Raw genomic sequence first — 26,891 nt, forward strand, 5'->3', positions numbered from 1 at the left:
TGAATTCGGTGTTAGTCCACATATCTGTGCGCCACTTGACGCATCTGTAGACAGGATTTAAGGCCAGTTCCTGCAGCTGACTACACGGACAAATAACAGAGCCGTCACGGAAGTTAATCTTCTTCTTCTTTGGTAGACCATTGAGCTACTATCATAAACTTTTGCAATGATGTGCCATCTGTTGGCAGGAAGCTTTGTTTCGGCAGATCAAATGAGATAAATGCGCTGTGTCCTCCGGAGGCTCTTAAATTGCGCTCTGTAAATTATTGTTTTGGTTTTGTCAGCCTGTCTTGATGGAGGTCCGATGTGGAAGCCAGCTGACTCCAGCAATAAGTAAGTTAGTTCACTTTTATTTGGTTGTATTATATTATTGCATATGGTTATAGTTCTATTGTCAGTTGGACAGTAACAAATACCCAACGGACCTTGAGTTATGCCACACAGTTGTGCCAAAATGACAAAGTGGTGATTAAAATGTTTGTACCATGCCACACTATGTCAGGGTATGCCTGTCTCTTTTGCTGTGCACCTGTCACTACTACCATATGCCAAAATCAAAAAAGGACGGGAGAAAGTTTAGACTAGTATTGCAACCGAGCTTTCATTTTCGATATCAAGCCAGGTCGCACTTTAGTGGTTTACTGGTTCAGCCAATGTGGGGATTTCTACGAATAACAAGACATTTGTGATGGAGGGCACACACGGTATCGTATTCAATGTCGAAATACAGGAAAAGTTTCAGCAGACCGAGACAGATGGCGTTAATTTTAGCATTATCATTTTATCATTATGTCATTATGTTAGAACTAAATAATGTCCCAAATGAAACGATGTTTTAGTTTGTTTTCGCTTTCCCTATTTTATTTTGAAGTCTATCGCTTGTCCCACTTCTTTCCGGTCGTGTGTCCCCCTTGGTTTCTATGGACGACAGGGCTAAACAGTGTTTGGCTGTAGCGCCACCTGTCGGCCGCTGCTGCTCTTTATCAAAGCAGCGGATCTGTGGAGAGCGGAGCAGGTTTACGAGCAGCAGCGGAGATTTCCAGTCTACGGCGGCTGATAATGCACTAAGGCAGCGCAGCTCTTTATTGGATCGATAAATGTCAGCGGTTTTGCGTCCAGGTGAATCAAGTGAAATGCCGCGGACTCGGAAATGGGAGAAACACATTTAGATGGTTGTTGACACAACGCATATCGCCATGAAGCCAGCTTCATGTTGCCGATTTCTCGCTTTCGATGCTTTCACTGCTGCCTGCAGTCCGGATCATTCAAGTTAAAGCGGTAGGTTTGCCCATCTATAATATTGATATGCAGCGTCATGTTTTATCTGTCAACCTGCACGTCATCGTCTCCTTCGATTATGCATTCATTTTTCAGTCATCTGCGCAACACAGTTTGTCAGTGCACTGGATCCTGCTTCAAACACACATGCGGTGTTTTAATGTGACCCAAAATAGATATATGTGTAAGGCAGGCATATTCTCCATTTTCTGTGTATTCTGGTGTATTCCTTAGTGTAGCCCGTACATAAACCATGCATCAAGATACTGACTGTCTGTTTTCTGCTGCTACTCACAGACACAGGGACTGACCCACTCTGACTGACAGTCCTGATCTTTGCCTGATGATATGAGAGGCCCAAGGAGACCGTGATGGAGCTCCAGGACATGGGCTGGTTGTGTCTGGTGGTGCTCTTCCTGGCTTCCCTGCTCATTGTGCTGGCATGGCTGCTCCAGTACTCGCTGACCGTGCTGCGCCTCTGGAGAGCCAAGAAGAAGAGAGCCGAGCAGGACAGGGGAGAAGCGGCCCAGCAGGTCCTCTTCACACAGTCCCACCAGAGCCAGGCTGGAGGTGTTTGGGGCTTCCTGCAAAAGCTGCGCCTCAACCGTGATGAAGGGTCTGCCTCGGAGGCAGGGGTCAAAGGCTTGCTGACTTCTCTCTTCTCCTTCAAGTCGTTCAGGGAGCACTGGCAGAAAGCTTGGGTCCGAGCTCTGAATGACCAAGCCTGCAGGCATGGGGTGAGTTTTTAATTTGAGTTCTTTAAGCCAGGGCTTTTCTAACTTTTTAATGTTCTGGACTCCCAAGTTGACTTTCATGAAGCCACAGACCACCCATCTGAAGCAATTTTGCACTACAGGAAAACTGATATGAGAAAATATTTTGGCTTGTGTTAAGTATTAAATTATTTTGATGTCATACTTGAACACTGATAAATTACTTGAAATTAAGACATAATGATCGCAAATACTTTTTTTTGTATTGTATCAGTTTCTAGTTATTTAAATTAGTGAAACTAAACTGGTCCCCACTATTCTGAGGACCCCCTGAAAGTCCCTTAAGGACCCACTTGGGAACTCAGAACCCCACTTTGAAACCATGGCTTTAAGCCATACACACAAGAAGCTCCATGTGAGAATATAATGAGGGGGTTAAGAGAATCACCCTATAAGATATAGCTGAACATCATTGTTTAGGTGAACACTCCTAAGTAGGGCTCGGTGATATATTGATATTATATCAATATCGTGATATGAGACTAGATATCATCTGGGGATTTTGATATTGTAATATGATGATATGGCGTAAGTGTTGTCTTTTCCTGGTTTTAAAGGCTGCATTACGGTAAGCTGTTCTGTTATTTGCCTCTTCCTCCTTGGTCATCATATCCACCAATTTTTAAAATTTTTTTTTAATTTTTTTTCAAAAATCATGTGTGTAAATATCTTATGAAAGCACCAGTTGTCAATATTGAGGTATTCAGTCAAAGATATCAGGATATTTGATTTTGTCCATATTGCCCAGCCCTGCTCCTAAGGTTACCTTGCTCAGAAGAGACATAAATAGTTTAGCGCGGGCTGATACAGTTGGTTTGGTGTGCGCCTACGTGCGCTGGAAGTGTGTGTAGGCAGGTAGGCTGCTGAGTGAAGGTGTAGGAGTTGGAGTGCCACTAATAGGCAAGAGGATGGGGCAGGGCCTTGCGTAACAGCTCTGAATCAATGCACATAAGAACGGAGCAGCAAGACCAATCAGCCCGGCCGCAGTGTGAACACCCACATCACATATAAATAGACCGATGCTGAAGCCTATGGGGAAAAACTGCATGTGGTTCAGCTGCATCAGGAAAGGCAACACGGCTGTCATTGCTCAAGACAGGAGAATGATTGCCTCAGGTGTCTTGCAGCTTACATTGTTGGCTTGTGCCAGACGTCAGTATTGCAGCAGAGCTCAACAAATTGTGTATTTTGTGTAGCCCATGCAAGACTGTGGCACACATAAATCGTCTTTGGATTCTGTGTGTATCTTCTCCTCAATGCTGACACCATCCCAGACAGTTAGTAGTCTGCCATGAGTTGGAGGCAAAGCTTCTAAAGGTCTTGCTCTTTGTAAGTGGTACATTTGATCTGTCCATTTCAAAGTCAGCTGCACAGTCAGATGTTTCCAATGAGCACCCGAAGAGGGGATGGATCCCCCCCCCCCACTAAGACAATAACTGTGAGTATTTATTGAGTGACAGTTAGGTTGTCAGGGAGTTTAAAAGAGTCTGATCGATCCATGGGGTGAACGCAGGTAACAAGCAGCACTTGGTTCTGATTCGCTTTCTGCTGCTGATTCATAACCTCATCTCAACAGATCAAGTTAAAGCACTGGGGACTTTTATCCGCTGATAGTGCATCACAGAAGTTGCAAGTAGCTTTTGAGATGAATGTGCTTGCTGTTCAATCAAGCAATGCAAGCATTGTGGCATTTTTCTCAGACAACCTGCTCTCTGCACTGAGGCCCAAATATCAACCTAAACACACAGCTGAATACTTGTAATACTAGAAGTGTGGGTGAATGATGATGGTTTTTTTGCCGATATCTGATATGCCGATATTTCCATCTCTTTTGTCTAGTGCTGATGCCGATATATGTGCTTATTTTTTCCAACTCATTGCAGAGAACATCAAGTGTTACCTATAGTGGAATTAATATATTGTTATGCCTACTCTTATTGGGATGGCCCACTGGCAGATGCAGACATAAAATACAATGGTTTTCAAAATATACACTTTCACTGGGCAAAATAAGAAAACTATTTTAACTTAGGTTATGTAAAACATGCCATATTTGCTTTTATATAACATTTTCTTTTCAACAAAACTGTGAGATTCATCCTACTGAAACAGGTTTGGATGATGCTCTCCCTGAAACAATCCTGACAATAGCCACAACCAGGGCAAGCTTGTCCTATTTCACATATCGACATGTCATATCAGCAATTTTTTTGTCATTTTGGGTTGATGCTGATATTTAATTTTAAAGTCAATATCATCTGACAACCATGACATGCCAACATGCCTAAAGAGAAGTCATACAGCGCAAATCTCCCCCCAGTGCTGAGCAGTTCTTAAACTTGCAAAGCTGCTGTCTCGGTAACAGTTTGTGTTTGTTTATCATTTTTTCTCCAGATTTGGTTTTCTAACAAAATAGCTGTGAGTGCAGCACTGTTTAGCAGCCAATTTGGAAGCCCGTGGCTGTCAGGTTTTCCCGTCTGTACACGATCACATCATAATAGATACGCATAAAAACAAAATTCCTCTAATGGCTGAAATTCCAGATCCAGATCGCCACCATAGTCTAATCAGATGATCCTTAGGCCAAGGGCTATTTGCGACATTTTGAAATATCTTGGTTACAAATATGCAAAAATGTAGGTGTGACAACATAACAACCCTTCACCAAAACTTTTTTTGGTGAAGGTAAAAAAAAAAAAAATCCTAACTCTAAAAACACTTAAATAAAGATTAAAATATTCTGGTCTGTGTATTTGCATCTTTATCATGTATGAAGAGGAGACGGCAGACATGTACTAGTACACCAATAAATGGATGTCCAAACACAGATAATGGCAAGGCATTGGCGGTAATAGGTGGACAAACAAGAGAAAGTGCCATTGAAGTCTTGAAAGTACTGATATATGATGCCGATTTTTTTTTTTGTTTGTTTTCAAGGATATGTTCTCATTATGTTGTATTACACCAGTTGAGCTCTCATAATAGCCAATTTCCTTGAAGCATTCAGTCGACTTGGCTTTGTTTTTGTGAAAAAGGGCCTCAGTGGAACGGCTGTGTTTGATTGTGTGGAACGGCTCAAGGAAGGCTCTTAAATAAATGATGGCAGAGGGAAGTGTGTTATCCTTACAAGTGAACTTACTTTAATGATATGTCAGTCTATAGTAACCTTCATTATCAAGGAGCTCTGCGACACTGTTACTGGAATGAGTGATGAACGTGTAATGAAGTCGTGGTGCTGCCGGAAAAGCGAAGAGATGCAGGGTTTCTCTTCCAGAGGGCAAAAACTGCATCTCATAAACAGTATCATGTGTTTGAAGTAGTATCACTGGGCCTCTCAATTAAAAAAACAAACAAAACACCTTTACTACATAACCTACATTCAGGTTTGCCAAGTTTGGATCCATTGCACTGCTAATAACAGAGCAGCTCCTATGGGTATACAGTTGGTAATTGAGGTCGAAATAGCCCTGTGGAAGTGTTAAAGACATTAGGGATGCTAGGGAATGAGACAGGATACTTAAAAGAGATTGTTGTTTTTAGTGGCTAGAGGTTAATATTTTCTATAACAGCCGTATATTGCTGTTTATATTTGACAATGTAGTATTTTTTTTATCAACAATTGCATGGTTCTCTATGGGTTAGTCTATGATCATTTTCAAAACATCACTGGGTAAACTCATCACAACATGTAAAAATACATGATGGTCAAGCTAAACACAAGGCTGTTTTTTAAAGTTTGAAATCTTATTTTGGAGTTACAAGGTTTCCATGCAGCAGTGATCATACATGATACAAAACAGAAAGAGCTGTGCCTGGGTAAATGTGTCCGTGGTGGAAGAGACAAAACGAGCTGTTTATCCATGTGGTGTTTAATTTGTGAACCGAGAGTGAGAGCCAGGGTTATGTGAGCTGCCTCATCACAACAAAATATGTGCTAGTCATTGTGTCCACACGCAGGGCTTTCTTTCATTTCAAATGCATTTGGAGCAGATGCAAATAACTTGTTAATTTGTTGTTAAAAGCCAGAACATTGCACTGACCTTACATTTCACAATTGTGACATATCCATTGGAAACGCCTACAGTGCATAATCTCAAGCTGTGTCCCAAACCAAAAATACACCAAAACATCTTTTGAGAGACATGTCTTTTTTTTGTATTTGTGTGCAACCAGTTTTTCACATTTGAAGTTGGAATGTAGCAGATGATCTCCAGATGCCGGTCACATGATGCCACCATCTGCACCATTTTTGTGTTGAGGAAAATTTTTTAGTTTCTATCATACTAGCTGCCAAAACAGTATACTATGGAGATGAGTATACAGCAGGGCTGCTCAATTTATCAAAATCATATTGAAATTACAATATGGGTAAGTGCAATATCTAAATTGCAGCAGCTGTGATTTTTTTTTGATAAAAAAAAACAGTACACCCATAAATCATATTCTCCAGACTTATAAAAACATGATGATTTGGTTCAAACCCTAGCAAAAGTCACATCCTCATTTTTTTTTTTCAATTAAAACAAAAATTATGATGCAAAAATGATCACTGCCACTAAAATTCTTGCAAAAATGATCACTACTGCAACATCTGTAAAAAAAAAAAAAATAATAATCATAATATGATTTTTTTTTTAACCATATCATGCAGCCCGAGTGCACAGTATATGGTATTTAGTTTTAGTATGTAGTATGCTTTTGGGACACAGGGTAAGCTCCAGTGTAGTGGATTGAAGAGACTGCATTGTAACTCAAAAGCCACATGTCTGATTCCTTTAGAAAGTCCATTTGACATCAGCATAAAGCCTAATATGTGAATCTAAATGTTCCGAAAATTATCACCGTCCAGCATTTGTGGTAATAATCAATTAACACTGTTTGCACACCTGTATTGTTTAATGCAGTTTTGTGGTAGTTGTGATTTGCTTTTTGTTTATTATTTTTCACCCGCCTCCCAGACTGGAAAAACCTGCTGGAGGGGCTGTGGAGGTATGACACGTATTAGGTGGCCAGAGGCGAGTCGCATCGCATTCTTTGCCTCTCACTCGAGCACCTGCCACCTGCCAGGCATGTTGCCTTGGCTGCTTAGAAATGGAAACATAAGTGACACCACAAGCTATGGTCCCAGAGACTCACATTCTGCTCTGTCTTGCATATCATGATTATGTTTCTGCATCAGGCAAAACACGAGCTCCCTCTGAGGAACACAGCACCATGACGAGAGGGCATCAGTGTCATCATGTTGGGATTAACACGCGAATCCTTTATAGCATTAACCTAAGTACTGCTCTGGCGATGAGGATGATGCTGACGGAGCTGTTTAAATAATTATGATATTTATCTAAATAAATACAAGAATGAATGATACGTTTTAAGATGGCTCATTAAACAGGTTCAAGAATCCCTGCTGTCTTCTTAACCCAGGTGAATCCGATATAAGAGCTTTGCCTTACATAATTTTCCTGTAAATTCCTGTAAGGCTCAACATGATAAAGACTTGAAACTTTGCACCATAATAGGTAGTGGTGTGTGCTGGCTTCTGTGGAAATGTAGAAGAGCTGGAATTACTGCACCGCTGTGGTCAAAGTACAAGAAAGTTTCACATAACCAGCAGTATTATCCTTACAATCATAAACATGTTTATCATCAGTCAGCAACAAATGTCTGTTAGAGCATTTTAAGTTCAAAAATATATGGGGCTCAATAAATGTTATAAATCAATATATGTGAATCTGGCAAGCCTACCAGTTCAGGGTCAGCTAATGAAAAAAGATATGACTTTATATTTTACCTGATGAATGTCTGCATAGCCTGTAATTGTGGCCTATCGCATTGTGCTTTGTATGATTGGGGTGATCATAAGATCATCATGAAGACTTTATATTCCTTTCAGGCATTATGCTTCCTGCATGCATGCCCACGTTACATTTAATGGCACCTAATGGAGGCAGAACAGTGACACTATGTGTTTATCTGTTCATAGTGACAGGGATGTCATGTGCAATTCTTTTCTTATCAATACTTATCAAAAATCAAGATCAAGTCAAGCAGCGTGTGAGAGCCCTTTTATATGTGAGTCACTGAGCTTTAAAACAAAACTGGCATAGCTCTGGGCTTGGGGACTGATAGTTTGGTTTGCTCTTACTGTATACTCTATTGAATAATTAATGTTAAGATTTAAGATAAATGTGTTGTTGGTTGTCTGTATGCACCAGGTGAATGAACATGGCTCAGCTGATACAGTTCAGTGAGTTTATCCACTCATTCTGCATGCATGTAGTTTTAAATTGCATGATTCAGAAGTCTGGCTTGACTTTGGAGATAATTTCTCTTCAGTATAATATCTTTCTTGACTACTCACTGCAGCAAAGAGTATGACGTAATCTGAGAGTGCTACTGTAGCCATGTGGGCCGGTGTAAACACAGGCCAACAACAGTGCTGGCTTGCTAGAGTCCAGTCAGAAGGCTGCCTCCTTGGAAGAAACCTGATCCAGACCCCTGAAGTGCAGTATTTAAAACTGTAAGGTGTGGTCACTGAGACCAAAAAAAAAAAAAAAAAAGGCAGGCAGGATTCAAGTGGCCAAATCTTTGGCAGTTGGATTAAAATACCAGCAGCAGAAGAGGACTGTGCATCCTAATGTGCTGCAGCGTTAGTTTGGAGGATCTGCTCACAGTGGGCAAATCTGCTATTGCGATCGGAACCATAAGCATGCCCAAGCATAGCAGACACTGCAACAAATGTAGAAATGTATGTGTGCATAAATATTCAGCCTGCTGGATGTGCATTGACACACTTGAGTGCCGACACGAGGTGACAAGGTGTTAAAGACAGTCACCCCGCCCCAGCTCTTCCCTGAGGACAAGCGGCCAAGACATTTGGTTGTCTGTTTCCTGTAAAATAAACTCCATGTGCGCAGTTATGCTCAGGTGTCATGACTGTGGGCTGGTGAAGGTGGCGAGGCACCTGGAGTTTCTTGGTGAGTGTCTGTTGTAGAAGAACCACGTCACAGGAAGTAACACCTTAGGGTGGAGGGTTGACTGGCTGAGCACTGGACTTGTTGCAGCTGTGTTTTTCGCTGCAGGGTTTGAGGATGTGCCAAGTCTGCCTCAAGCGTTGGATCACTAAAAATATTCCTCCAGTCTTTCTGTCTTTGTAATCCAGGGATTTTATCATTAGGTTTCATCACAGCTGGTTTTGTGTGGCAATGACAAAAGATTGATGTCTTCTTAATGCGTATACACAGACGTATGTGCATATTTGTGACCACAAATGCATGTTTGATTACATGATGCTAATGTCAGTGCAAAACCACTGGCCTTCATTGTTTTACTTGCAAAGCCACCACTCCCTCCAATGCACAAACAGGCACTTATTTTAGGTATAATTAGCCTATGCATGTCTCACTACAGGGCACAGCTTTTATCATCTAATTGAGCAGCCGATGAAAGTGCATGAAGCACATGCCATCAACATGTGCAGGCTAAACCAAGAAATTAGGGACACAAAGAGCTCTGTAGCAACGTAACTAACCAACTGTGAACTGATATGAATTTTTGAGACTGATACCATGTCTGTAATCTTTTCATCGGTACAATGTGCATTTTGTAGGAATTGCAATAGAAATACATGTGCAAAACAGGCTTGTCTTACGAAAAGTGTTATTTTTTTAACCAAAGAACATGGTAGGTATTTACTCTTGCTAATTTTGTAGGTGTATTATGTGACACACTCCTGCAAAAATAAAGGCCACACAAGTGCCATTCATCCAAATATCAGCAGTAAAAAATAATAATGGACCAATATTGCTTTTTAAGGAGCGCCATGCAAAATTGCAGAGGGTCGACTGAAGTGAAAAAGCCTTTAAGCACGAAAGCGTGAAAGCATGAAATCTATCAGTGAGTCAGGCCTGCACTGAGACCCATGTAGACTCAGTCTTTAACATGCATGCTTCCTTCATGTTTTTGTCAGTTGAGTTTAAACGGTCGTCACTTAAATCGACCCATGGCGATTTGGAAAACTGCACCTTTAAAGCTGACATCAGCTGACAAGGATAGTGATGGACATTCCATTGCTATAACAAACCAAGCCCTACAGCAAGTCTTTGTGGTCTCGCTGCCCTGCAGTGCTGGACTTGAACAGCACTTGAATGTGTTCTGTGACTGACGCGTGATGCATCTTGATTCATTACTAATTTGTTTACCCAGCGGAAATGTCTGTCTACAGAAGCATTACTGAGGAAGCCCCTGGATATAATCTTGCTTTGGCAGAAGGACTTGATATGAACCTGACAGTGCTCACATGACTCAAGCTGGATTAGTGTGTGAAGGGGGCTTGAAGCACTAGACTGTTTGGCTTATCAAGACTAGGAAATCCCTGTTGTGTCAAGAAGACAAGAAGCCTGTATATATCTGCGCTGGGCACATAATGCCAGAGCATCATCGCTGGCTTGAGTGGGTGGCGGGAGAGGCATTATGCAGCATATCAGTGCGCATCTGGAGGGAATAAGCCTCCCTGTCCACTGAAGATCTGCAATTACAAAGAGCCTGGTGATTAGCTCGAGGCCACAGTTCACTTCTTCCGTTTCCAACTGTGAGCCGTTGGTAAATGATAAATTCCCTGTGATTACGCTCAAGTAGACCCCCTGTTTTAACCGCACAGGGGACATAAACAGTCAGTGCTTATTCCCTGTGATGGGGCAGGAAGGAAGCTCTTTCTTCCTTCTGTCATAGTAGTTAATCTATTAAAATTCACCAGCCAGTATGCCTTTTACACTGGAAAAGATGTTACAGATGATCACTGGTTACCTTCTGTTAGTATCTGTTGAAAGAAACGGGGAACAAAAAGAGATGGATTTTGGTGTTATTTGGTGGATTGACTCTTTATCTCAGGGTCAAAACCGTAGACATTATTTATTCACTAATTCAAATTTCTACAGTATCTAAACGGATCCAAATTGTGAAGGGAGGCTGGATTATTAAAGCTTAATTCACAGAATGAGTCTTTTCAAACCAGTGTTAGGTTAAAGTTTATTCAGAGACCCCAATCACCCTCTCCAGTCCGATAAGGTTTTACAGACCCATAGTTTTCAGCAGACAAATTTGGTGCTAAAGAGAATATGTGCTAGACCTGTGGTTCTCATTTGGTTTGTACCATGAAACACCCACAGATTTGAAGTGCCCAACGCCTCCTTAAAATGACACTGCATGCCCCCCTTGTGAAACTCTAGAGTCCTTTAGGTTATCCTCAAGTTTTCCTCATTCGCAGAGTTTACAGTAAACCCAAAATAATGTATAGTTTAGTTTGGAGAGGAAATGAACACAGTCACTTCCAACAGTTGGAGCAGCTTGGCTTCCTTTCCTACACATGCGCAGTGGATGTTTCTGTGTCCTCAAAACTGCAGAAACTTCCTTTAGACATTGGTGCCTTCTGTAGGCTTTTGTTTGTCCTAGCATGAACCTCGGAGCTGACACACTGCAAGTAAAGGGTTGGGAAGGAGGATGAGGGTCAACAAAAGCTTGAGGGGAGGCGTATTTCTGGTTGACCCACCTGCCCTTCAGAGGCTTTTAGCCAGCCGGACCCAAAGGCGTGTTGCTGACAAACCTGAAGTGACACCATGGATGTCCTCGGGAAGCGTCTCTCTCCAGAAATACCTCCTGTATATACACTCACTTGAACAGCAGCAGTTCACAAGGACAAATCAGTGGTTAGGGTACCACTGTTTCCCTCTACATACTAAAGTGAGCTATAAAGCTTTTGCCAAATGGACACAAAAACCCTTAATGCATCAGAACTAGTTTGCAGCCAAGACGTCAATAAATGTGAAATGTTGATGTTAAACTTTCAGGAATTGTAAACCATAAAGCTGTATATTCTGTAGTTTTCTTAATAGGACAGATGAGCAGGATCTGAATTGAATGGATCCCAGCATTAACCATAAAAGTCTATTCATTCAAAATTACCTTATCAATTCTCTAGGCCTTTGTATTGATGCATATCATGTATGCTCTTAATTTTCTTTTGATGTTATGATGATATATTACATTTCAGTGCAGTGTGCTCATTCTTTCTAAATAAATTGGAATGGAGAGTTTGATTTAAATTGCTTTGGGTCAGTTTGTCACACAGTTTATCATATATGTTTAATATTTTTAATAGACTATCCAGGGGTTGACCAGTAGGCTCTACTTTAAATTCTTATTTACACATTTCAAGTCAGTTCTGTAGAGTATTGCAGTGTATTGTGATAGATATTGTATTGTGAGGTCCTTGCCAATCCCCAGCCCTAAAAAAGTATAAATTGCATAATGTTTTCCAACCATAAGTTACTTAAGGGACATGATACAGGCGAAACAAGACAAAATGTCCCAGTGGCTGGACCCACACATTCAGGCATTCACACTTCAAAGTATTAAACTGGCAGTATATTTAACTGTAGGGCCGTGTATGGTGCCTATGGCCCAGCCCAAAAAACTGACACTTAAAAGAAAATTATTCTAGCAATGCCCTGTTAGTGAAAAACAGCAACAAGTTCTGATGACTTAACCTTCTCTCAGTTATGTAAGACTTTGATTGATGTATCTTGGCAACCCTGTGCAGCCCCGTAAGCATGTGATTTCTTTCCTGAAGTAACATATAAATAAGGTTCTGTCAGCTTGTTTTTATTGTAGAGTAGGATTCTAGCTATTAAAAAACACACAGTGTACTGATCTGAGTTGTAACTGGTCATTTCGCCTGTACTGTCAAAAGTGGCTTATCATGAGCAATGCTTTGATTCCTGTTCCTTGGAGGCATTCATGTGCTTTCAGTTTCTCAAACTGTCATGTTTATCTAGCTCTCAGTAAGTGTGTTTTGTTGAGTGTTGGTACTCCAAGAAATTTGCATTACATTGAAGGATCTGATCACAGAATTATGCTGATTCTAATTGGCCTTGCAAAGACGTCTGAGTGGCATGCCGGTGTTTGGAGCTGCGCTCTTTTCTAATACAAAATTATTTAGTTGCAGACCCGTGAATAACAGGTTCCTCTAAACCCACACAAACACATCACATCATATTTGCTTGCGCACTGTGGAAGTGATGACTGGTTAGGTGTGACTGAGCAGTTTGAGAGGCTCGGCCAAACCAAAGTAAACACACTAGGTTGTATGGTGTAGTCATGTGACTGCAGTGCTCGTCCAGGGATCCTGTGTAAGCTTGCAGCATTGTTCTTGGCTTCCTGCCCTTCTGGCGGGAACACTCTCTACATGCTCTACACACACACCACATATACACACTTTATCACTGTACCACCTCTGCCCCGCCCCCACATTCCTGTTTGATAGAGATTGGATTTAAACCCAGAGGAACATATGCTCTGGCAATGGGGGATGTGTTTTCTCCCACTTGCATCTCCCGAGCCTGCTAAAGCATCCAGTGAAACAGATCCGCTAATCCTCAGGCGCAGGTAGAGAGTGATAGTGAACCACATAGTGCACCGGTGTTTCCACTCACTCCGATCTTCAGGTGAATCTGGCTCGTCTGAGATTCCGTTGTAAAGAACGTCTCCCAAGTCTGACACACTCATGGTGCCTGCTGCCCTCTTGTTAGTGTCACTACAAGCATTTTGCCCCAACAGATACGGAGGGGAAGCAGTGAAATCAGCGTGAATCTACAACTTCTGCATGCATTACAAAAGACCAATCTAATTTGCATGTCCCTTTGGTCGAGCATATGTTGCATGTTTCAGCCAATGTCTCCAGGCAGTTGCCATTTGAGTGCACACAGCCACAGTGCTGAAGTCACACCAGCGTCCCCACACACACTGCTAGATTTTAGTCTCAAATAGCACCATAGGCCTCTTTTTATTATCAATTTATGATGTTCATTTTGTGCAGCAGTGCTTACACTGTCACTCTGTAACCATGTTAGCTCATAAATGTGACCTTTTAGCGCAGGAAAATACCCACTGATGTAACTATTGTTTCTGCTAGCCACAGCTACATGGTAGGTCTAATTATGGTTGGTGAAACAGTAGCAGGGAAGCCAGTTTTTGTGCAAAAATGAGCGTTGCCTTTCTTTACTTAATTGTTACATGATGTAGCCGATAACTGGATAGAGACTTATTAGGCTTCTGAACATGATATTCTCCTGAAGACATGCTTAAAATTCACAGAACTCCACAGCTGATTTGCATTTTAGAGAATGAGCGAGCGGCAAACTTTCGTCAGCTAATTGGCCTGAGATCCTTAAGGAATATGACTAACTGCATGACTAGTTCTGCTAAAATCTGAGGTACAAAATCTTTCATGTCGTTCCCGAGTGTTTCTCTGCTTTGAGTTTGTGTTCTCTCTGTAAAATTTAGGACGTTTGTGCTCGTCTGTCTCTTTCAGAGTTCCATCCAGATCACTTTCGACAGTAGTCTTCAGCTAACAGCTTCTTCTGCAATAGATAGTGTGACCTGCACTGACCAATCAGCACACTGTATGGTAAGTTAAATCCTTAATTTAGAGAAATAAATTGTCTCTGTAATCTCTCAAGCATTACTCCTTGTTGTTTATTTCCGTTTCATAAACCTATAAAAAGCACATTAACAATCAAATAATAATTAATATCTCAAGGCATTACAATAACGATTCCCTTTGGTCAACTCTGTCCAATTTCATATTAGTAGCTTCCCACTAAATTTAAATTGGGCCTTTTCTCTGCTTTGAACATTGCTTTGAAAAAAAATGTGTCATGCGATGTGTTTAAAACAGCTTTTGGGTAGACTGCAGCCTGGCTCTTCTAGTGTTAACGTCTGTCTGTTTGTAGCCTAAAATTTAATGACCTGGTTTCAAAAACCAGCCGCTCCAGTAAAAGTCTTTGCTCTACCAAGGGTTGAGCAAAGCGTTTCTGAATGTTTTCTCTGGTAAAAGGACATTTCTGCATTTAATTCAGCACAGTCTCGTATGTTTTGAAGAGGAGGTGCCATCAAATGAACAAAATGTACTTCTGTTCTAGTTTTGCAACAGTGTGCAGATTCTCTAGAGCTTATGAATGTTTCCAAATCCTGACAGTGATCATGTCCAAACTATGATGATTTCAACAATGTTGAGCATGTCTGTCTTGCTGTCTCAGTAATTTCTCAGCCAAAGACAAGTTTTCAGTCCAAGAGATAAATGTGCAAAAATACAAATGGTCTTGGACAAAACACTGGCATTATACTGGCAATTATTATGACTGTTAACTTTTTATTTATTCCTGGATGTGATATAAGGGTATTGCCGCTGCCTCAGACAGAAGGACATTTATTTTAGTTTGCTCTGGTGCATTTCCTTTGATTTTAACATTAGAATTGACTGAGTTAGTACTGGGTAAATTTATTGGAAAATGTTTCCATACATCAGTGGATTTCACCCATTCTAGCTTCATTCTTTTAAAAACCTTTTCTCGTTCTCCAGATTTTACACTGTAAGTGTTGGGTGGACACTGTGACATTTCCAGTGACAGTCACCCAGCAGTCACCCGCTGCAGTTTCCATGGACACCTACCAGGTCACTATAGAGCCCATGGTGACAAAGGTACAATTGCAAACCATCTGGATCCTGCAGTTTGCGCTGAGCACACCTCTCAAATCAGCCAGAATGCTAGGGCTTCATTTGCATTGTTATTCAAATGTGGAAATTTACATGTAAATTGCATGTGATGGTCCTGCCACCACATCACAGGAAGGAACACTAATGCTCTGTCCCACATTCATAGATCAATCTGGTAGTGCTACCTTTCAGATTTGTAAACATTTGTATATCATTGCCAAATTAAATGTGACACCTTAGTATAGTCACTGTAAACAAATTAGGCCATGGTAGGGATGAGTGGTAGCTTCTATCGCTTAGTAACATTTTTAGCGCTTTTGTTTTACAAAATTAAGATTACATTACATAAATCCCATTGCTTCTTATCACACAGATTATGGCACTACCTACCTAGTAATGTTAAGAATCATATTGTTTTTTTGCAATACTTTCCAGTAATTCTCTAGCTCCTTGAATCGCTATTTATGCTTCACTTCACTTCATTTTCTTGTAATGTTATGACTTCTACATTTTAGTTCACTGTCTTAAGTAAGTGTTGTGCTAATTCTGGTTCAATGAATTGGAATGGGAATTTTAAAACCACTGTTTTCACTTAATCACTTAATGTATCATGTATTTTGTATATTTTATTAGTTTACCCAAGTGTTATGTAGTAGGTTGCACTGCAAATGTTATTTCTACATTTTCAGTCAATTCTGTAGAGAATTGCAGTGTATCATGATACAAATTGTTCTTGACTTATGTGTTATGATACGCATTGCATCCTGAGATCCTTGCTAGCATCCAGCCCAACTCTGAAAGCTTGTTACACTGGTAGACCAGCGCCCTCTTTCTGTTTTTTCCTGTAAAGTAAACCAACAGATATAACTAACCAGGTGACACAAAGTGTAAAATGTAGTGTTGAGTCTAATAGAGGCTGGCAGTCTTCCTTATGGTGGTCTTGTCTCAAATTTAATGGTGGTGATAATGAAAATGCTGCACAGGGCACCTTTAATGTTAATATGTCCATGCTAATCTATTGTAATAGAATAGATGTAATAGAACTGCTGCACATGTCCTTTAATGGTTAAAGGACATAAGCAGCAGTTTAACCCACTTTCCACCTCTGTGTCTAATGTGTGTCACCCCTTCACCCCATGTCTGTCTCCATCAGCTGGTGGTGTGTCTGGAGGAGATGGAGGAGGAGGGACTGCTGGTTTCCTGGACTCTGTCCAAGCAGCCGTCATTCATCCTGAGCGTGTCTCCATGCCGGCTGCAGAGACAGGTCAGAAGACCCGATGCTGTTACTACTATCATTGCTCAGCCCTGTTATGCAGTCAGCGGGGGCTTTGTGTATAAAACTGTGATTCCTCATGAAAAGGTTACATATGAACTAAGAGATAAAGTGAATATAGCTAAAAGTAATCTGATTCATTAAACTGTGCTGAGGCTTTCTGTCATGCTAGTGTCCCTTTTCTAAACCCCAGTCAACTTGTAATTTTGCGCATGTCAAAGAGCTTTATCTCACACAGTTACCCTTAAATGGTTGATAAAATGCTCTTCATACATACTGATGCGCATATAAATGTGCTTGTCATTCCACGCTCTTTGAGTGAGACGGTGACAAAGTCAGGGTGCAAGATTTAAAAAAAGAAATTTCACAGAGTGGGAAATTTCACAGGGTGCGTTGAAGATGTAAGGCTGGACATGCGGGCATCCTCCACAGCCACTTCTTTGTCTCATAACCCCAAAATCTGAAAATGAGAATTGAAAAGTCCTATTTTGTTTCTTAAGGTTGTTATACTTTTTAAGTGTGTGGTTGGGTTCACTCGCTTTCAGAGTAATGGCACAAATAAATCTACGGGGCATGTATCCTCCTCTAGGATATTATTATTGTTATTATCATTATCATTATTATTTTTAGATGTATGTGTAATGTGTAATTTGATTTGGGACATAGGGACAAGAATTGATAGCTAACTAGAACATTTTATTTGATTTCACTGGTTTGTAACACAGATTCTCGTGTTGAGTTTTATTTTTAGACATCCCAGTTTTTCTCACCCTGATTTGTGAGTAGACGACATTTTTAAATGGGCCCCCAGGAACTTTACAGTTCAGTTTCATTCAGTTTGACTTGCATTGTTTTATCACTAGCGTCATTTTCTTCTCATTCTCTCAGGGCGGTGAGGGTGAGGCAGACCTGGACATGATTAAAGGACTGGTAGAGGACACTCTGTTCAACACTCAGCCAGCCATGGTCCTCAATCTCAAAACCTGTGTGTCCAGCCCTGCGGTGAGAAACATTGAAATGGAAATGTTTTGCTCTGTGAGAGTTTCACAGCCACTTAGCAGCGATACGATTGGGAAGTTGCGACCTGGTTTCTAAAATGATTGCTTTGCTATGATTGGATGCTGGATGATAGATCTTGTCCAGAGGTGATTTGGCCTTTGAACCTTGTGTCCTGTCCACTGAATGCTCCCAGGTCCCCATGGAGCATCTGTCAGTGGGGCTGAACTCTGTGTCCCAGAGCATTCCTGTACGGCGACTACTGCTCCGGCAGCTCAGGGCAACCTCCCATAAAGGTCAGCGATCTTCCCTCACTTCTACATCACTTCCACTCGGTTTACCACCGATCAACAAGATGTCACTGTGTGTCTGCAGGTCAGTGGTCCCGACCAGGGGAGCTGTGCTGCGTCCTGAGCCTGGACCAACCCGCCACAGAGAGGAGAACCCGCTTCCTGTCTGTCCCCAGCAACCCTGCCGCCTCGCTGGAATGGAGCGAAGACGTCACTCTGTAAGACGGCACCTACGGTGTCAAACTGGTGTCTCACAAATATCTATACTCAGTCAAACATTAAAGACAAATTCCCCTGCAAATTGATTTGTGGGCCAAATGTGGCCTGTGAGCACCCAAGATGTTTTGGAGGGAAAGGTGAAAAAAACAAACAAGCATATTTTTAAATCAAAATATATTTTTTTTAAATTTAATTTTAATTGTTTTGTTTTTTTAATTATTTGAACTTTTTATTTCATTTGCATCAAATTATTAACTATGTGTTATAAGCAAAATGAGAGGTTTCTATGATAAAATGATAAATTAATGTTGATGATAAATTAATTAGACCTAGAAATACAAACTATCCATAAGCTGGTAAGTAGTACCGGCTGGAACTAAAGGAAAAACCACCAGGCTAGTTGCTGCTCTGACCACTGCAGCGTTATGAGGTCTCATCTGAGTGGATGCGGCCCACTGCCTAAGTGAGTCTGACATAACAGTGAGTCAAAGCAGAAGTTAAATCAATTTTAACTTTAGCTTTTGCTTGCAGAAATGTAAGAAAAGAAGCACAGTAACCCAGAGTAACTCTCCCTTTTGTTGTTATTTCTCACGGGGTATAAACTGAGAGAACATGGAGTCACTCTGTGTGCACACTTTCCTTACATTGTTTCTATAATGGTCCAGCACCTCTGCTGCTGTTGGATGTGTCTGCCTCCTTTTTCTGCATTGAGTTTTTACATGCAGGGAAGATTCATTGTACATCAGTGTTAATGGATCACCAACTGTTACATCATTTTCACATTGAGTATAAACTAATATTTAGCACTGTATGTGATGTAGTTCTTGTTGTTCATACCATGATTTGAATGTTATTTTGTGCTTAGACTGTGAAAACAAATTTTCTCTGTAGAGGACAGTAAAGAATGAATCTGGGTCTGGATAATGTTTATGGTGGTGTTTCACTTTAAGTCTAACGCAGCTGTGTGTGTTGAAGGGACCTGGGCCCAGAAACCAAAGAGCTGAGGATAAGACTTTTGGAGCGGAACAGCAAAAGGGAACGTAAGGCACCACTCAATAACAATTTACTACTGGCTGCTGTTCAAAAACCAGATCAGCAGTATTGTTAAGACTGGCAAAGCAAAATCATGGCCATACTGCACACTGTTAGAATGGGATGTGAAATGTAAAAAAAAAAAAAAAATGTGAGAGAACAAATCTTTTCATGCTGTCTATACGAATGCTACTCTGCTATTTCAGGAATAAGGCTGAATGTTTTTATGTATATATGTATTTATTTATTTATTTCATTATTTCTCTGGTAGAATTCTTGCCTGGCCACGCCTCCATAAACCTGGACATCCCATGTAAAATTCCCACGGGACAACACGTCCTGTCTGTCAGCCCAGGCCACGGCTTGGCGCCAAACGCCACTGTCACCTTAGAGGTGAGTTCCACTTCACACGTTGCACAACTCTATTGAAATACTTTTACAAGTTAAGTTACCAAGCTCTTTTATCTTACATTTCAGTCAAACATTCACTACAAAGAGGGACAGAGGGTTGGACAACACTCAGTCCATCATCTATTGTCATACAGAACTCAAAAGACTGTGAAGCCAAGCAGAGAGGTTATCTCCACTTCTGGCCTTTTCAGCTTATATTAAGTGTTGCCTTTTCCTGGTTTTAAAGGCTGCATTAGAGTCAAGGGATGCAGTTTTCTGAACTTATTAAACTGTTGTAGCTGTTCTATTATTTGCCTCTACCTGCTTGGTCATCATGTCCACATTTTGACTTTATCAAAAATCTCTCGTGTGTAAATGTCTAATGAAAGCACCAACAGGACAGGACCATCTGACATAGTGCTTTGTATGAACATGCAGAGACCCACTTAATTGGATTTGTTTGACTCTTCCAGCTTCTGTATGTGGAGTCAGAGGAGGTTCGCGGCAGCCACAACACTGTGCCACTTCGCTCCTCACTCACCCCCACTAAGAAGGTAGACGTGGACCGAACTATAATGCCAGACGGGACCATCGTCACCACTGTCACCACCATCCAGTCCCGACCCAAACTGGACCGCATCCCAGGTTAGCTTGTGGCTGAAGCCGTTACACTGCAACAGGGAGAGTATACAATGAATGAGAGATAAGAGATTTAACCGTAACGATGACATAAAGTGAAACCGATAGCGATGGTGACTTTCAGGTGATTCCCCCTTGCGTTCCCCGTCCAAAGTGGAGGTGACAGAGAAGAAATCCACCATCCTGTCTGATGGAAGAGGCAGCACCAGCCCCAATCCTAGCAGTGAGTTCTGGACTAGACATGTATTTCCCAGGCCAGACCCACTGTTTTGCATAACAGATGCAAAATAGGACAAGCACCGAGCAGCTGTGTAACACGAGATGAGAGGAATGCAGGGTGCAGCTTCTCCTGACCAGTGACCTCACTGACTTCCATAACAGGATTACATAAACAAGCTACAATTAATGCAATGTGTTCTTACATATATTTATGGGAGAGCGATAATTTAATTTTCTTGCAAAATTTAGGAACTGTCCAAATGATGTCACTATTTAGTGACTAACCCTAAAATCCTGTGTAGAATTATTGTCAGAAGTTGGTATCGGCTTTGTTGGCAAAAAAAACCAAAAAAACAAAACAAAAAAAAAAAACTAAATTAAAGCTGTTGTTATTAATTTAGAACTATTTAATCTATTGTGAATGGAACATATTGTTAAAATCTCGTCACTCAAGCCTAAGTAATATATGACATGAAATGTTGAACAAATGTAGCAGTTCTATGCTTGAAACAAAGTTCACTATACTGTTTATGTTTTTCTTTTTTTTCAAGGACATTGTCTTCTGCATGATATAGTTGAGTACTAAATGCATTTAAAATGCTTTGTGTTGCAACACAATTAGGTCAAAGCTGCATAATTTTTTTCAGAATATCTATGTGTTGCATTTTACTAGTACAGTGCTTATTTACATATTTGTAATGTTTTTGTTGTTCAGAGGACAGCCCCGTCTCGAATGGCCTGGATCCTGTTGCAGAAACTGCCATTCGGCAGCTAACAGAGTCCGCCTGCAAAGTAGCGAGGAAGACGCCGACTAAAAGAAGCACGCTCATCATCTCCGGGGTGTCAAAGGTCAGAGCTTATATGAGATGTTTAGTTCAGTGCCCTGCAGGATTACCGCCATCTCTGGGAAAACATAAATTACACAAGTAATGAGCAGTTTTTCAGTAAGATTCTTTAAGAAAAATATATTTCATATAAATGCTGCTTTTATTGAATGATCATTTCAGTGTTTTTTTATTCTGAAAATGTTGTGTCACTAATTATAATTATCTAATTATTGCACCGCAAATTAAAGCAATGTATCAACTTGGCATAGCATTTTCTTAATTTACCATATTTTTCTCCAAAGGAGCACATGAACAGTCAACCGTCAGCATCAGAAGCTGGTCCACAGGGTCTTATTATTTAATCTGTATCAAAAGGCCCATTGAAAGGTATTGAGTTCAAGAGGCTGCACTTGAGGAAAAAAAAAAAAAAGACATTCACTGGAATGATTTTGATGTGTAAGAGTTTCAATAACTGCTCCACTTTTAGAATAAACTACATTTAAAAACAAGCTTTTTTTTGAAGATTGCCGATAAGAGAACATCTTTTTTTTTTTTTTTTTTTTGTCTGAGCATGGAAATGTCACTATTTGAAATGTTTATTATAAGCAGCCTTTTTAGGTCAAAAAGCCCTGTGACCCAGTAGCTCTCTGCCAGCAGCATGCCTCCTGCAAAATAATCTGTTAGCTGTGAACGCTGCTCATCATTCATACTCAGACATGATTTGATAATGTTTGATTTTCCACTCAATCAGGTTCCACTGGCAGAAGATGACTCGGCGTTGTCGATGGGCTACGCTGCAGCCATGGATGCAGCCATGCACAGCAACCACTATGGGGCGGGGCATCACCATGACCCAGATGAGACCACGCCCTCTGACGTGTCGGAGCGTCCCTCTGTGGACGACGTGGAATCAGATACTGGCTCCACTGGTGCCTTGGAAACCCGCAGCCTCAAGGACCATAAAGGTACCATGACTGTCTGTCATAACTCTCTTCAGCACTGGCCCAAATACTAGAGCTTTAATGTCAGCTTCAAAACGGATCCCAACACACACCAGAGGCCACAGCATGTTGGATTACACAGAATATATTTGGAAAATAACATGAATATTTTACACACAGTGGCACAAACAGCTTGTCATGTGGTCTTATGTAAGTCAATGCATCGAACACAGCACCTGACAGGAGTGAAGCTTTGATTTGCACTGTGGCCTAGGACAGTAAAAACGCATGCTCGGGTAGTGTAAAGGGTTTTTGATAACATTATTCAGTGAATCTTGCAAATTGTTTGATGGTATATCACCACATCCATTTCCAATACAGAATTTGTCTATTAACTTTTTAAAATATATAAATGAAGTTGGGCAGTGTGGTACAAGAGTATGTTGTCAAAATCTTGCTATAAGACCAGATTTCGTCTGGAATTTTGGATATCGTATTAAGGTGATATAATTATTACCTGTTCCTGGTTTTAAAAGCTCCATTATAGTAAAGAGGTGCACTTTTCTGAACTTATTAGACTGTTGAAGCCATTCTGGTATTTGCCTTCACCTGCTTGGTAATTATATCCACATTACTTATTATTGTTTATCAAAATCTCTTGCCTGTAATTATCTTATGAAAGCACCAACAGTCATATCATCCTACAGTATCGGCACAGTATTGATTTTGAGGTATTTGTTCAAACATATGATGGTATTTCATTTTGTTGATATCACCGAACCCTGGTTTTAACATGTAAAATACCTTTTTTTTAGTTTTGGTAACCCACTGATAATCATTCAGCAATGTAAATAATCATTTTTAGACATATTATGAATGTAAACAAACCTTATCACATATTATACAACACACTGGTGATTAACTAAATGATGCAACATCTCCACTTCCTGCAGTGGGCTTTCTGCAGAGCGGGACAAAGCTGCTGTTCCGCAGGAGGCATCGAGACAAAGACCCCTGCATCAGCCAGTCCCATGAAGACATCTCCAACCTGGGCAATAACTGTGTCGCCGCCGCAGCTGCTGGCCGCAAAAAATCTGGCAGTTTCTCTCGGCGGCTCATCAAACGCTTCTCCTTCCGTTCATCGGGCAAATCGAAAGGCAAAGCTGCCACCAACGGAGGAGCGAGTGCACTGGACAAGTGACTGCCATGAGAGGAGCGGGACGTGGGTCATCTTAACTGTTTGGCAGGGTTGTTTCACGGTGTGGCCCACTTACCTCTAACATCATCATCATCAGATGATCTTTATCTTGGCAAGAATCCATTTTTGGACAGATGAGACACCCCAGGTGGGTGGTCATGTGTGTTTAATTAAAGCATACCTCTGGGAGGGCTTTCCTCTGGATAGAAAGAATTGCAGTTTCAGGAGAAGCGGAGTAAAGCTGACTCACACTGCTGGAGTGGAAATGTGCTTATCCAGCCTGCTTAGTGGGGAGGGGAGATCTGCTGCTGGATGGAGAGGTGAGGCAAACGGGAACAACCAAATGTTTGAACACACGAGGTCAGTAGATAGACAGAGTGACTGTGACCCTTATCAGAGGAATTGCTCTTAAATTATTTAAAGATATAAATAATGCCAGTAAGATACTATTGGTTGCACTTTGGACTTTTTTACAGCACATGTAAAATTATTCTTGTGTTGCATAGAGGTAATTTATCATTATTTATTGCTCAGTCGCAAAACAAATGCTATTTTACCCACCAGAATATGATTTATAATAATTGCATTATGTAGTAGAGACACTGGTGTGCGTGTTTTTGTTTTTTCAATGCAAAAGTAATTTTAAACAAATAGTTTAGCAAGTGAACAAAATCAGCCAGTCTTAATTTAGCTATAATCCTCTTTCAGATTTACTTATACACCGGTTTTGTAATGTTGTTAACTTAAATAAGAAGTAGGAACAGACAGATAATGTCTGTTTTTACTTTATTAATTTTTGCCATTTCATAAAAGGGATTTTCAGCAGAATATTATTGGAATTTTAGCTCATAAATGCACTTCATTCTGAAATTGCCTGTGCTAAAACCTAAACCAGCCTTCTCATTAGAGCCTCCTCTTCAGATACAGCAGACTTGTAAATAAACAAATCAATGCATACTGTACAGGATCTCCAGCTGACTCTTCCAGCAGGGCAATGATTTAAAGCCTTTCAGACTTTTGTTACTATACTGTCAGAGAATAAAGCATCAGTAAAGCTTTGTGTGATTTTAAGTTTCATTATCAGGTCCTACTTTCCTTGTGGCTCCTGTTGACTCCAGTTCGTTCAAAAGTGCATTTAAAACACAGCGTAGAGTCTTCAGCCAATGCATGCATGGATATTTCATCATTTCAGAAACTTGCATTTTCATTACTGTACAGCATGTTCGCATATATTGCAGTTTAGGGAAAAAAAATATCTCACACAAAGGCTGGAGGCTGAGCAAATGACACACATCACATAGGCTGAAACAAGCCAAACTGATACAAACTTATATCAACATTTAGAAGCATTTTCACATGGTAAACCTTTTTATTGCAGAAATAAACCTCAATCAAGTGAATTAAGAGGGATGACGTTTAGTTGCAGTGTAGGCAGGAAAAAAATGAAGTCTCTGGAAAGTGTTTTAGATGCTCTTGGGAGGCACTGGGAGCTACAGGACTGACTTTGAAGTTTACAACAAGGTGATGGGTGGAGCTCAAGTTCTCAGGGCTATAAAGTGGCTACTAGCAACCAGAAATTTAGGGAAAACACTCAGTGTGGTCCTTTTGATACAAAACTGAAACTCAGACTCTAATAAAGGGGCATGCTCCATCATTCAAAGACAAACTGATTCAATATGTAAAAATGTACAAGAGACTTACTCTGGCATATATGTTTTGTAAGAAAAAATGAAAAATCTTTCACTGTGTGTTCTAAGTATCTTTCAGAGCAACCAAATTAAACTGTTGGGATTTCATTTTGAGATTTATTTTGTATCACTAAACTATAGGCTAGTTGTTTTAAAGGGATTACAGTAGCTATAACACACCCACTGGTGCAAGTAGAGACTTCCCCAGGACTCAGATGGATTTGTGCTTTACTGTAGAAAACTGCAACCAAATTAAACTGTTTAAGAAATGAACAAAGTTACTCATTTGTGTAATGGCATATATAATTCGGCCTAGATGTGAAAGACCTGAATTAAGGTCTTGGTGAAACCTGGTTTAAGAGATTATTTACATATGGTTTCAATTCTTGTGATATTTAAAATGTTTAATTTATTGCAATAAATTATTTTTGAAGCCTCATTCAGTCATGACTCTTACTTATGGATGTTTTGCCTATTTTTGTTTAAAATAGCATAATTCTGAGTTATGGCATAACCGGGCAGGAATGTACCTTAAGCAAACACTGCTGAATGCTTTAAGAGCACACATCTGTATTTGATAGGTGCAAGTCAAATGAGCATGATGTGAAAGGAAGCATGATGATGTGACATGATTTCTGATCCTGATTAACCATAGCAGGGATATATCCTCAATATCCCAGAATAGAAAATTAGCCAGATGACTATGGAGAGGATGATGCTATATCCTGGTGACAGTGATATGATGTAGTTTGAGGAATATGATCCGGTCTTCGATGTTGAGGAGTGCCAATAAACTGCCGGAACTTCGGGGTAATTTTACGGGGCCGGGGCCGTTGTCGCGTGTCTCCACCGCCGGAACCACCCTGAAGGAGAGAGTTCCTGAACTTTTACAGGGGCTAAAAAACGGCCCTGCCTCGGGGTAGGGACTCTGAGCGGCCCGAAAAACTCCTGGATGGGGCTTGGGGTTTACTTGTTGCTGATTGGATTTACTCAAGGCGTGATGTGGTGTCAACAGAAAGCAACAAAATAGCCGGACGCTAGCGTTAGCTTTAGCTAACGTTAGGCGTCCCTAGCAACACGGCCAACACTACCAAGCTAACGCTAACGTGCTAGCTAACGTTAGCTAACGCTAACAATACACTTTTTAGCTGACATTTTAGGGACGCTAACGTTAGCTTTAGCGGACGTTAGCTAACGCTAACAACACACTTTTTGATGCCCCGGTCATGGTCGCGCAACCGCCCGGTAACTTTACAGGAACCTTACTCCCACTTCTCCCTCTCAGTGGAGGCATGGCAGTTGAGAGGGCCGAGCGAGATTCCTGTAGTAGCTCCTGCCCCCTAAACTACAAGGAACCTTTTGGTGGAAAGGGGCCTATTTTGGATGAGACAGAGATAGAGACCAGATTTTGCAGCATTTTAAAGTTTTTCTGGCTAATTTGTTAATCCTGGGGAATACCTGGAGAACCCTTTGTGGAATATTCCCCATTGGTGCAATGCTACTTATTATGTAACAAAGATAGGGTCTTTCTTTCGTATAACATACAAACCACACGGCAACACGTTGAAATTACACT

General features: G+C 40.8%; 1 protein-coding gene across 2 annotated transcripts; it reads left to right on the forward strand.

Moving 5' to 3' along the window:
- The first annotated feature begins 122 nt into the window (after positions 1–122).
- On the forward strand, positions 123–25,754 carry c2cd2l (c2cd2 like). Of its 2 annotated transcripts, none has more exons than XM_030069390.1 (15): positions 123–333; positions 1,576–2,015; positions 14,419–14,514; positions 15,469–15,588; positions 16,757–16,867; positions 17,765–17,878; positions 18,069–18,168; positions 18,248–18,380; positions 19,357–19,421; positions 19,685–19,806; positions 20,277–20,448; positions 20,567–20,665; positions 21,377–21,510; positions 22,240–22,453; positions 23,383–25,754. In XM_030069390.1, exons 2-15 carry the CDS (start codon positions 1,650–1,652, stop codon positions 23,628–23,630), a joined length of 2,094 nt encoding a protein of 697 aa, XP_029925250.1. In that variant the 5' UTR covers positions 123–333; positions 1,576–1,649; the 3' UTR covers positions 23,631–25,754. The 2 variants fall into 2 exon arrangements, with proteins under 2 accessions (XP_029925250.1, XP_029925249.1); XM_030069389.1 differs by lacking the exon at positions 123–333 and adding an exon at positions 997–1,278.
- Positions 25,755–26,891: the final 1,137 nt, after the last annotated feature.

The sequence above is a fragment of the Myripristis murdjan genome, chromosome 14, assembly GCF_902150065.1.
Source record: "Myripristis murdjan chromosome 14, fMyrMur1.1, whole genome shotgun sequence".
NCBI lineage: Eukaryota > Metazoa > Chordata > Actinopteri > Holocentriformes > Holocentridae > Myripristis > Myripristis murdjan.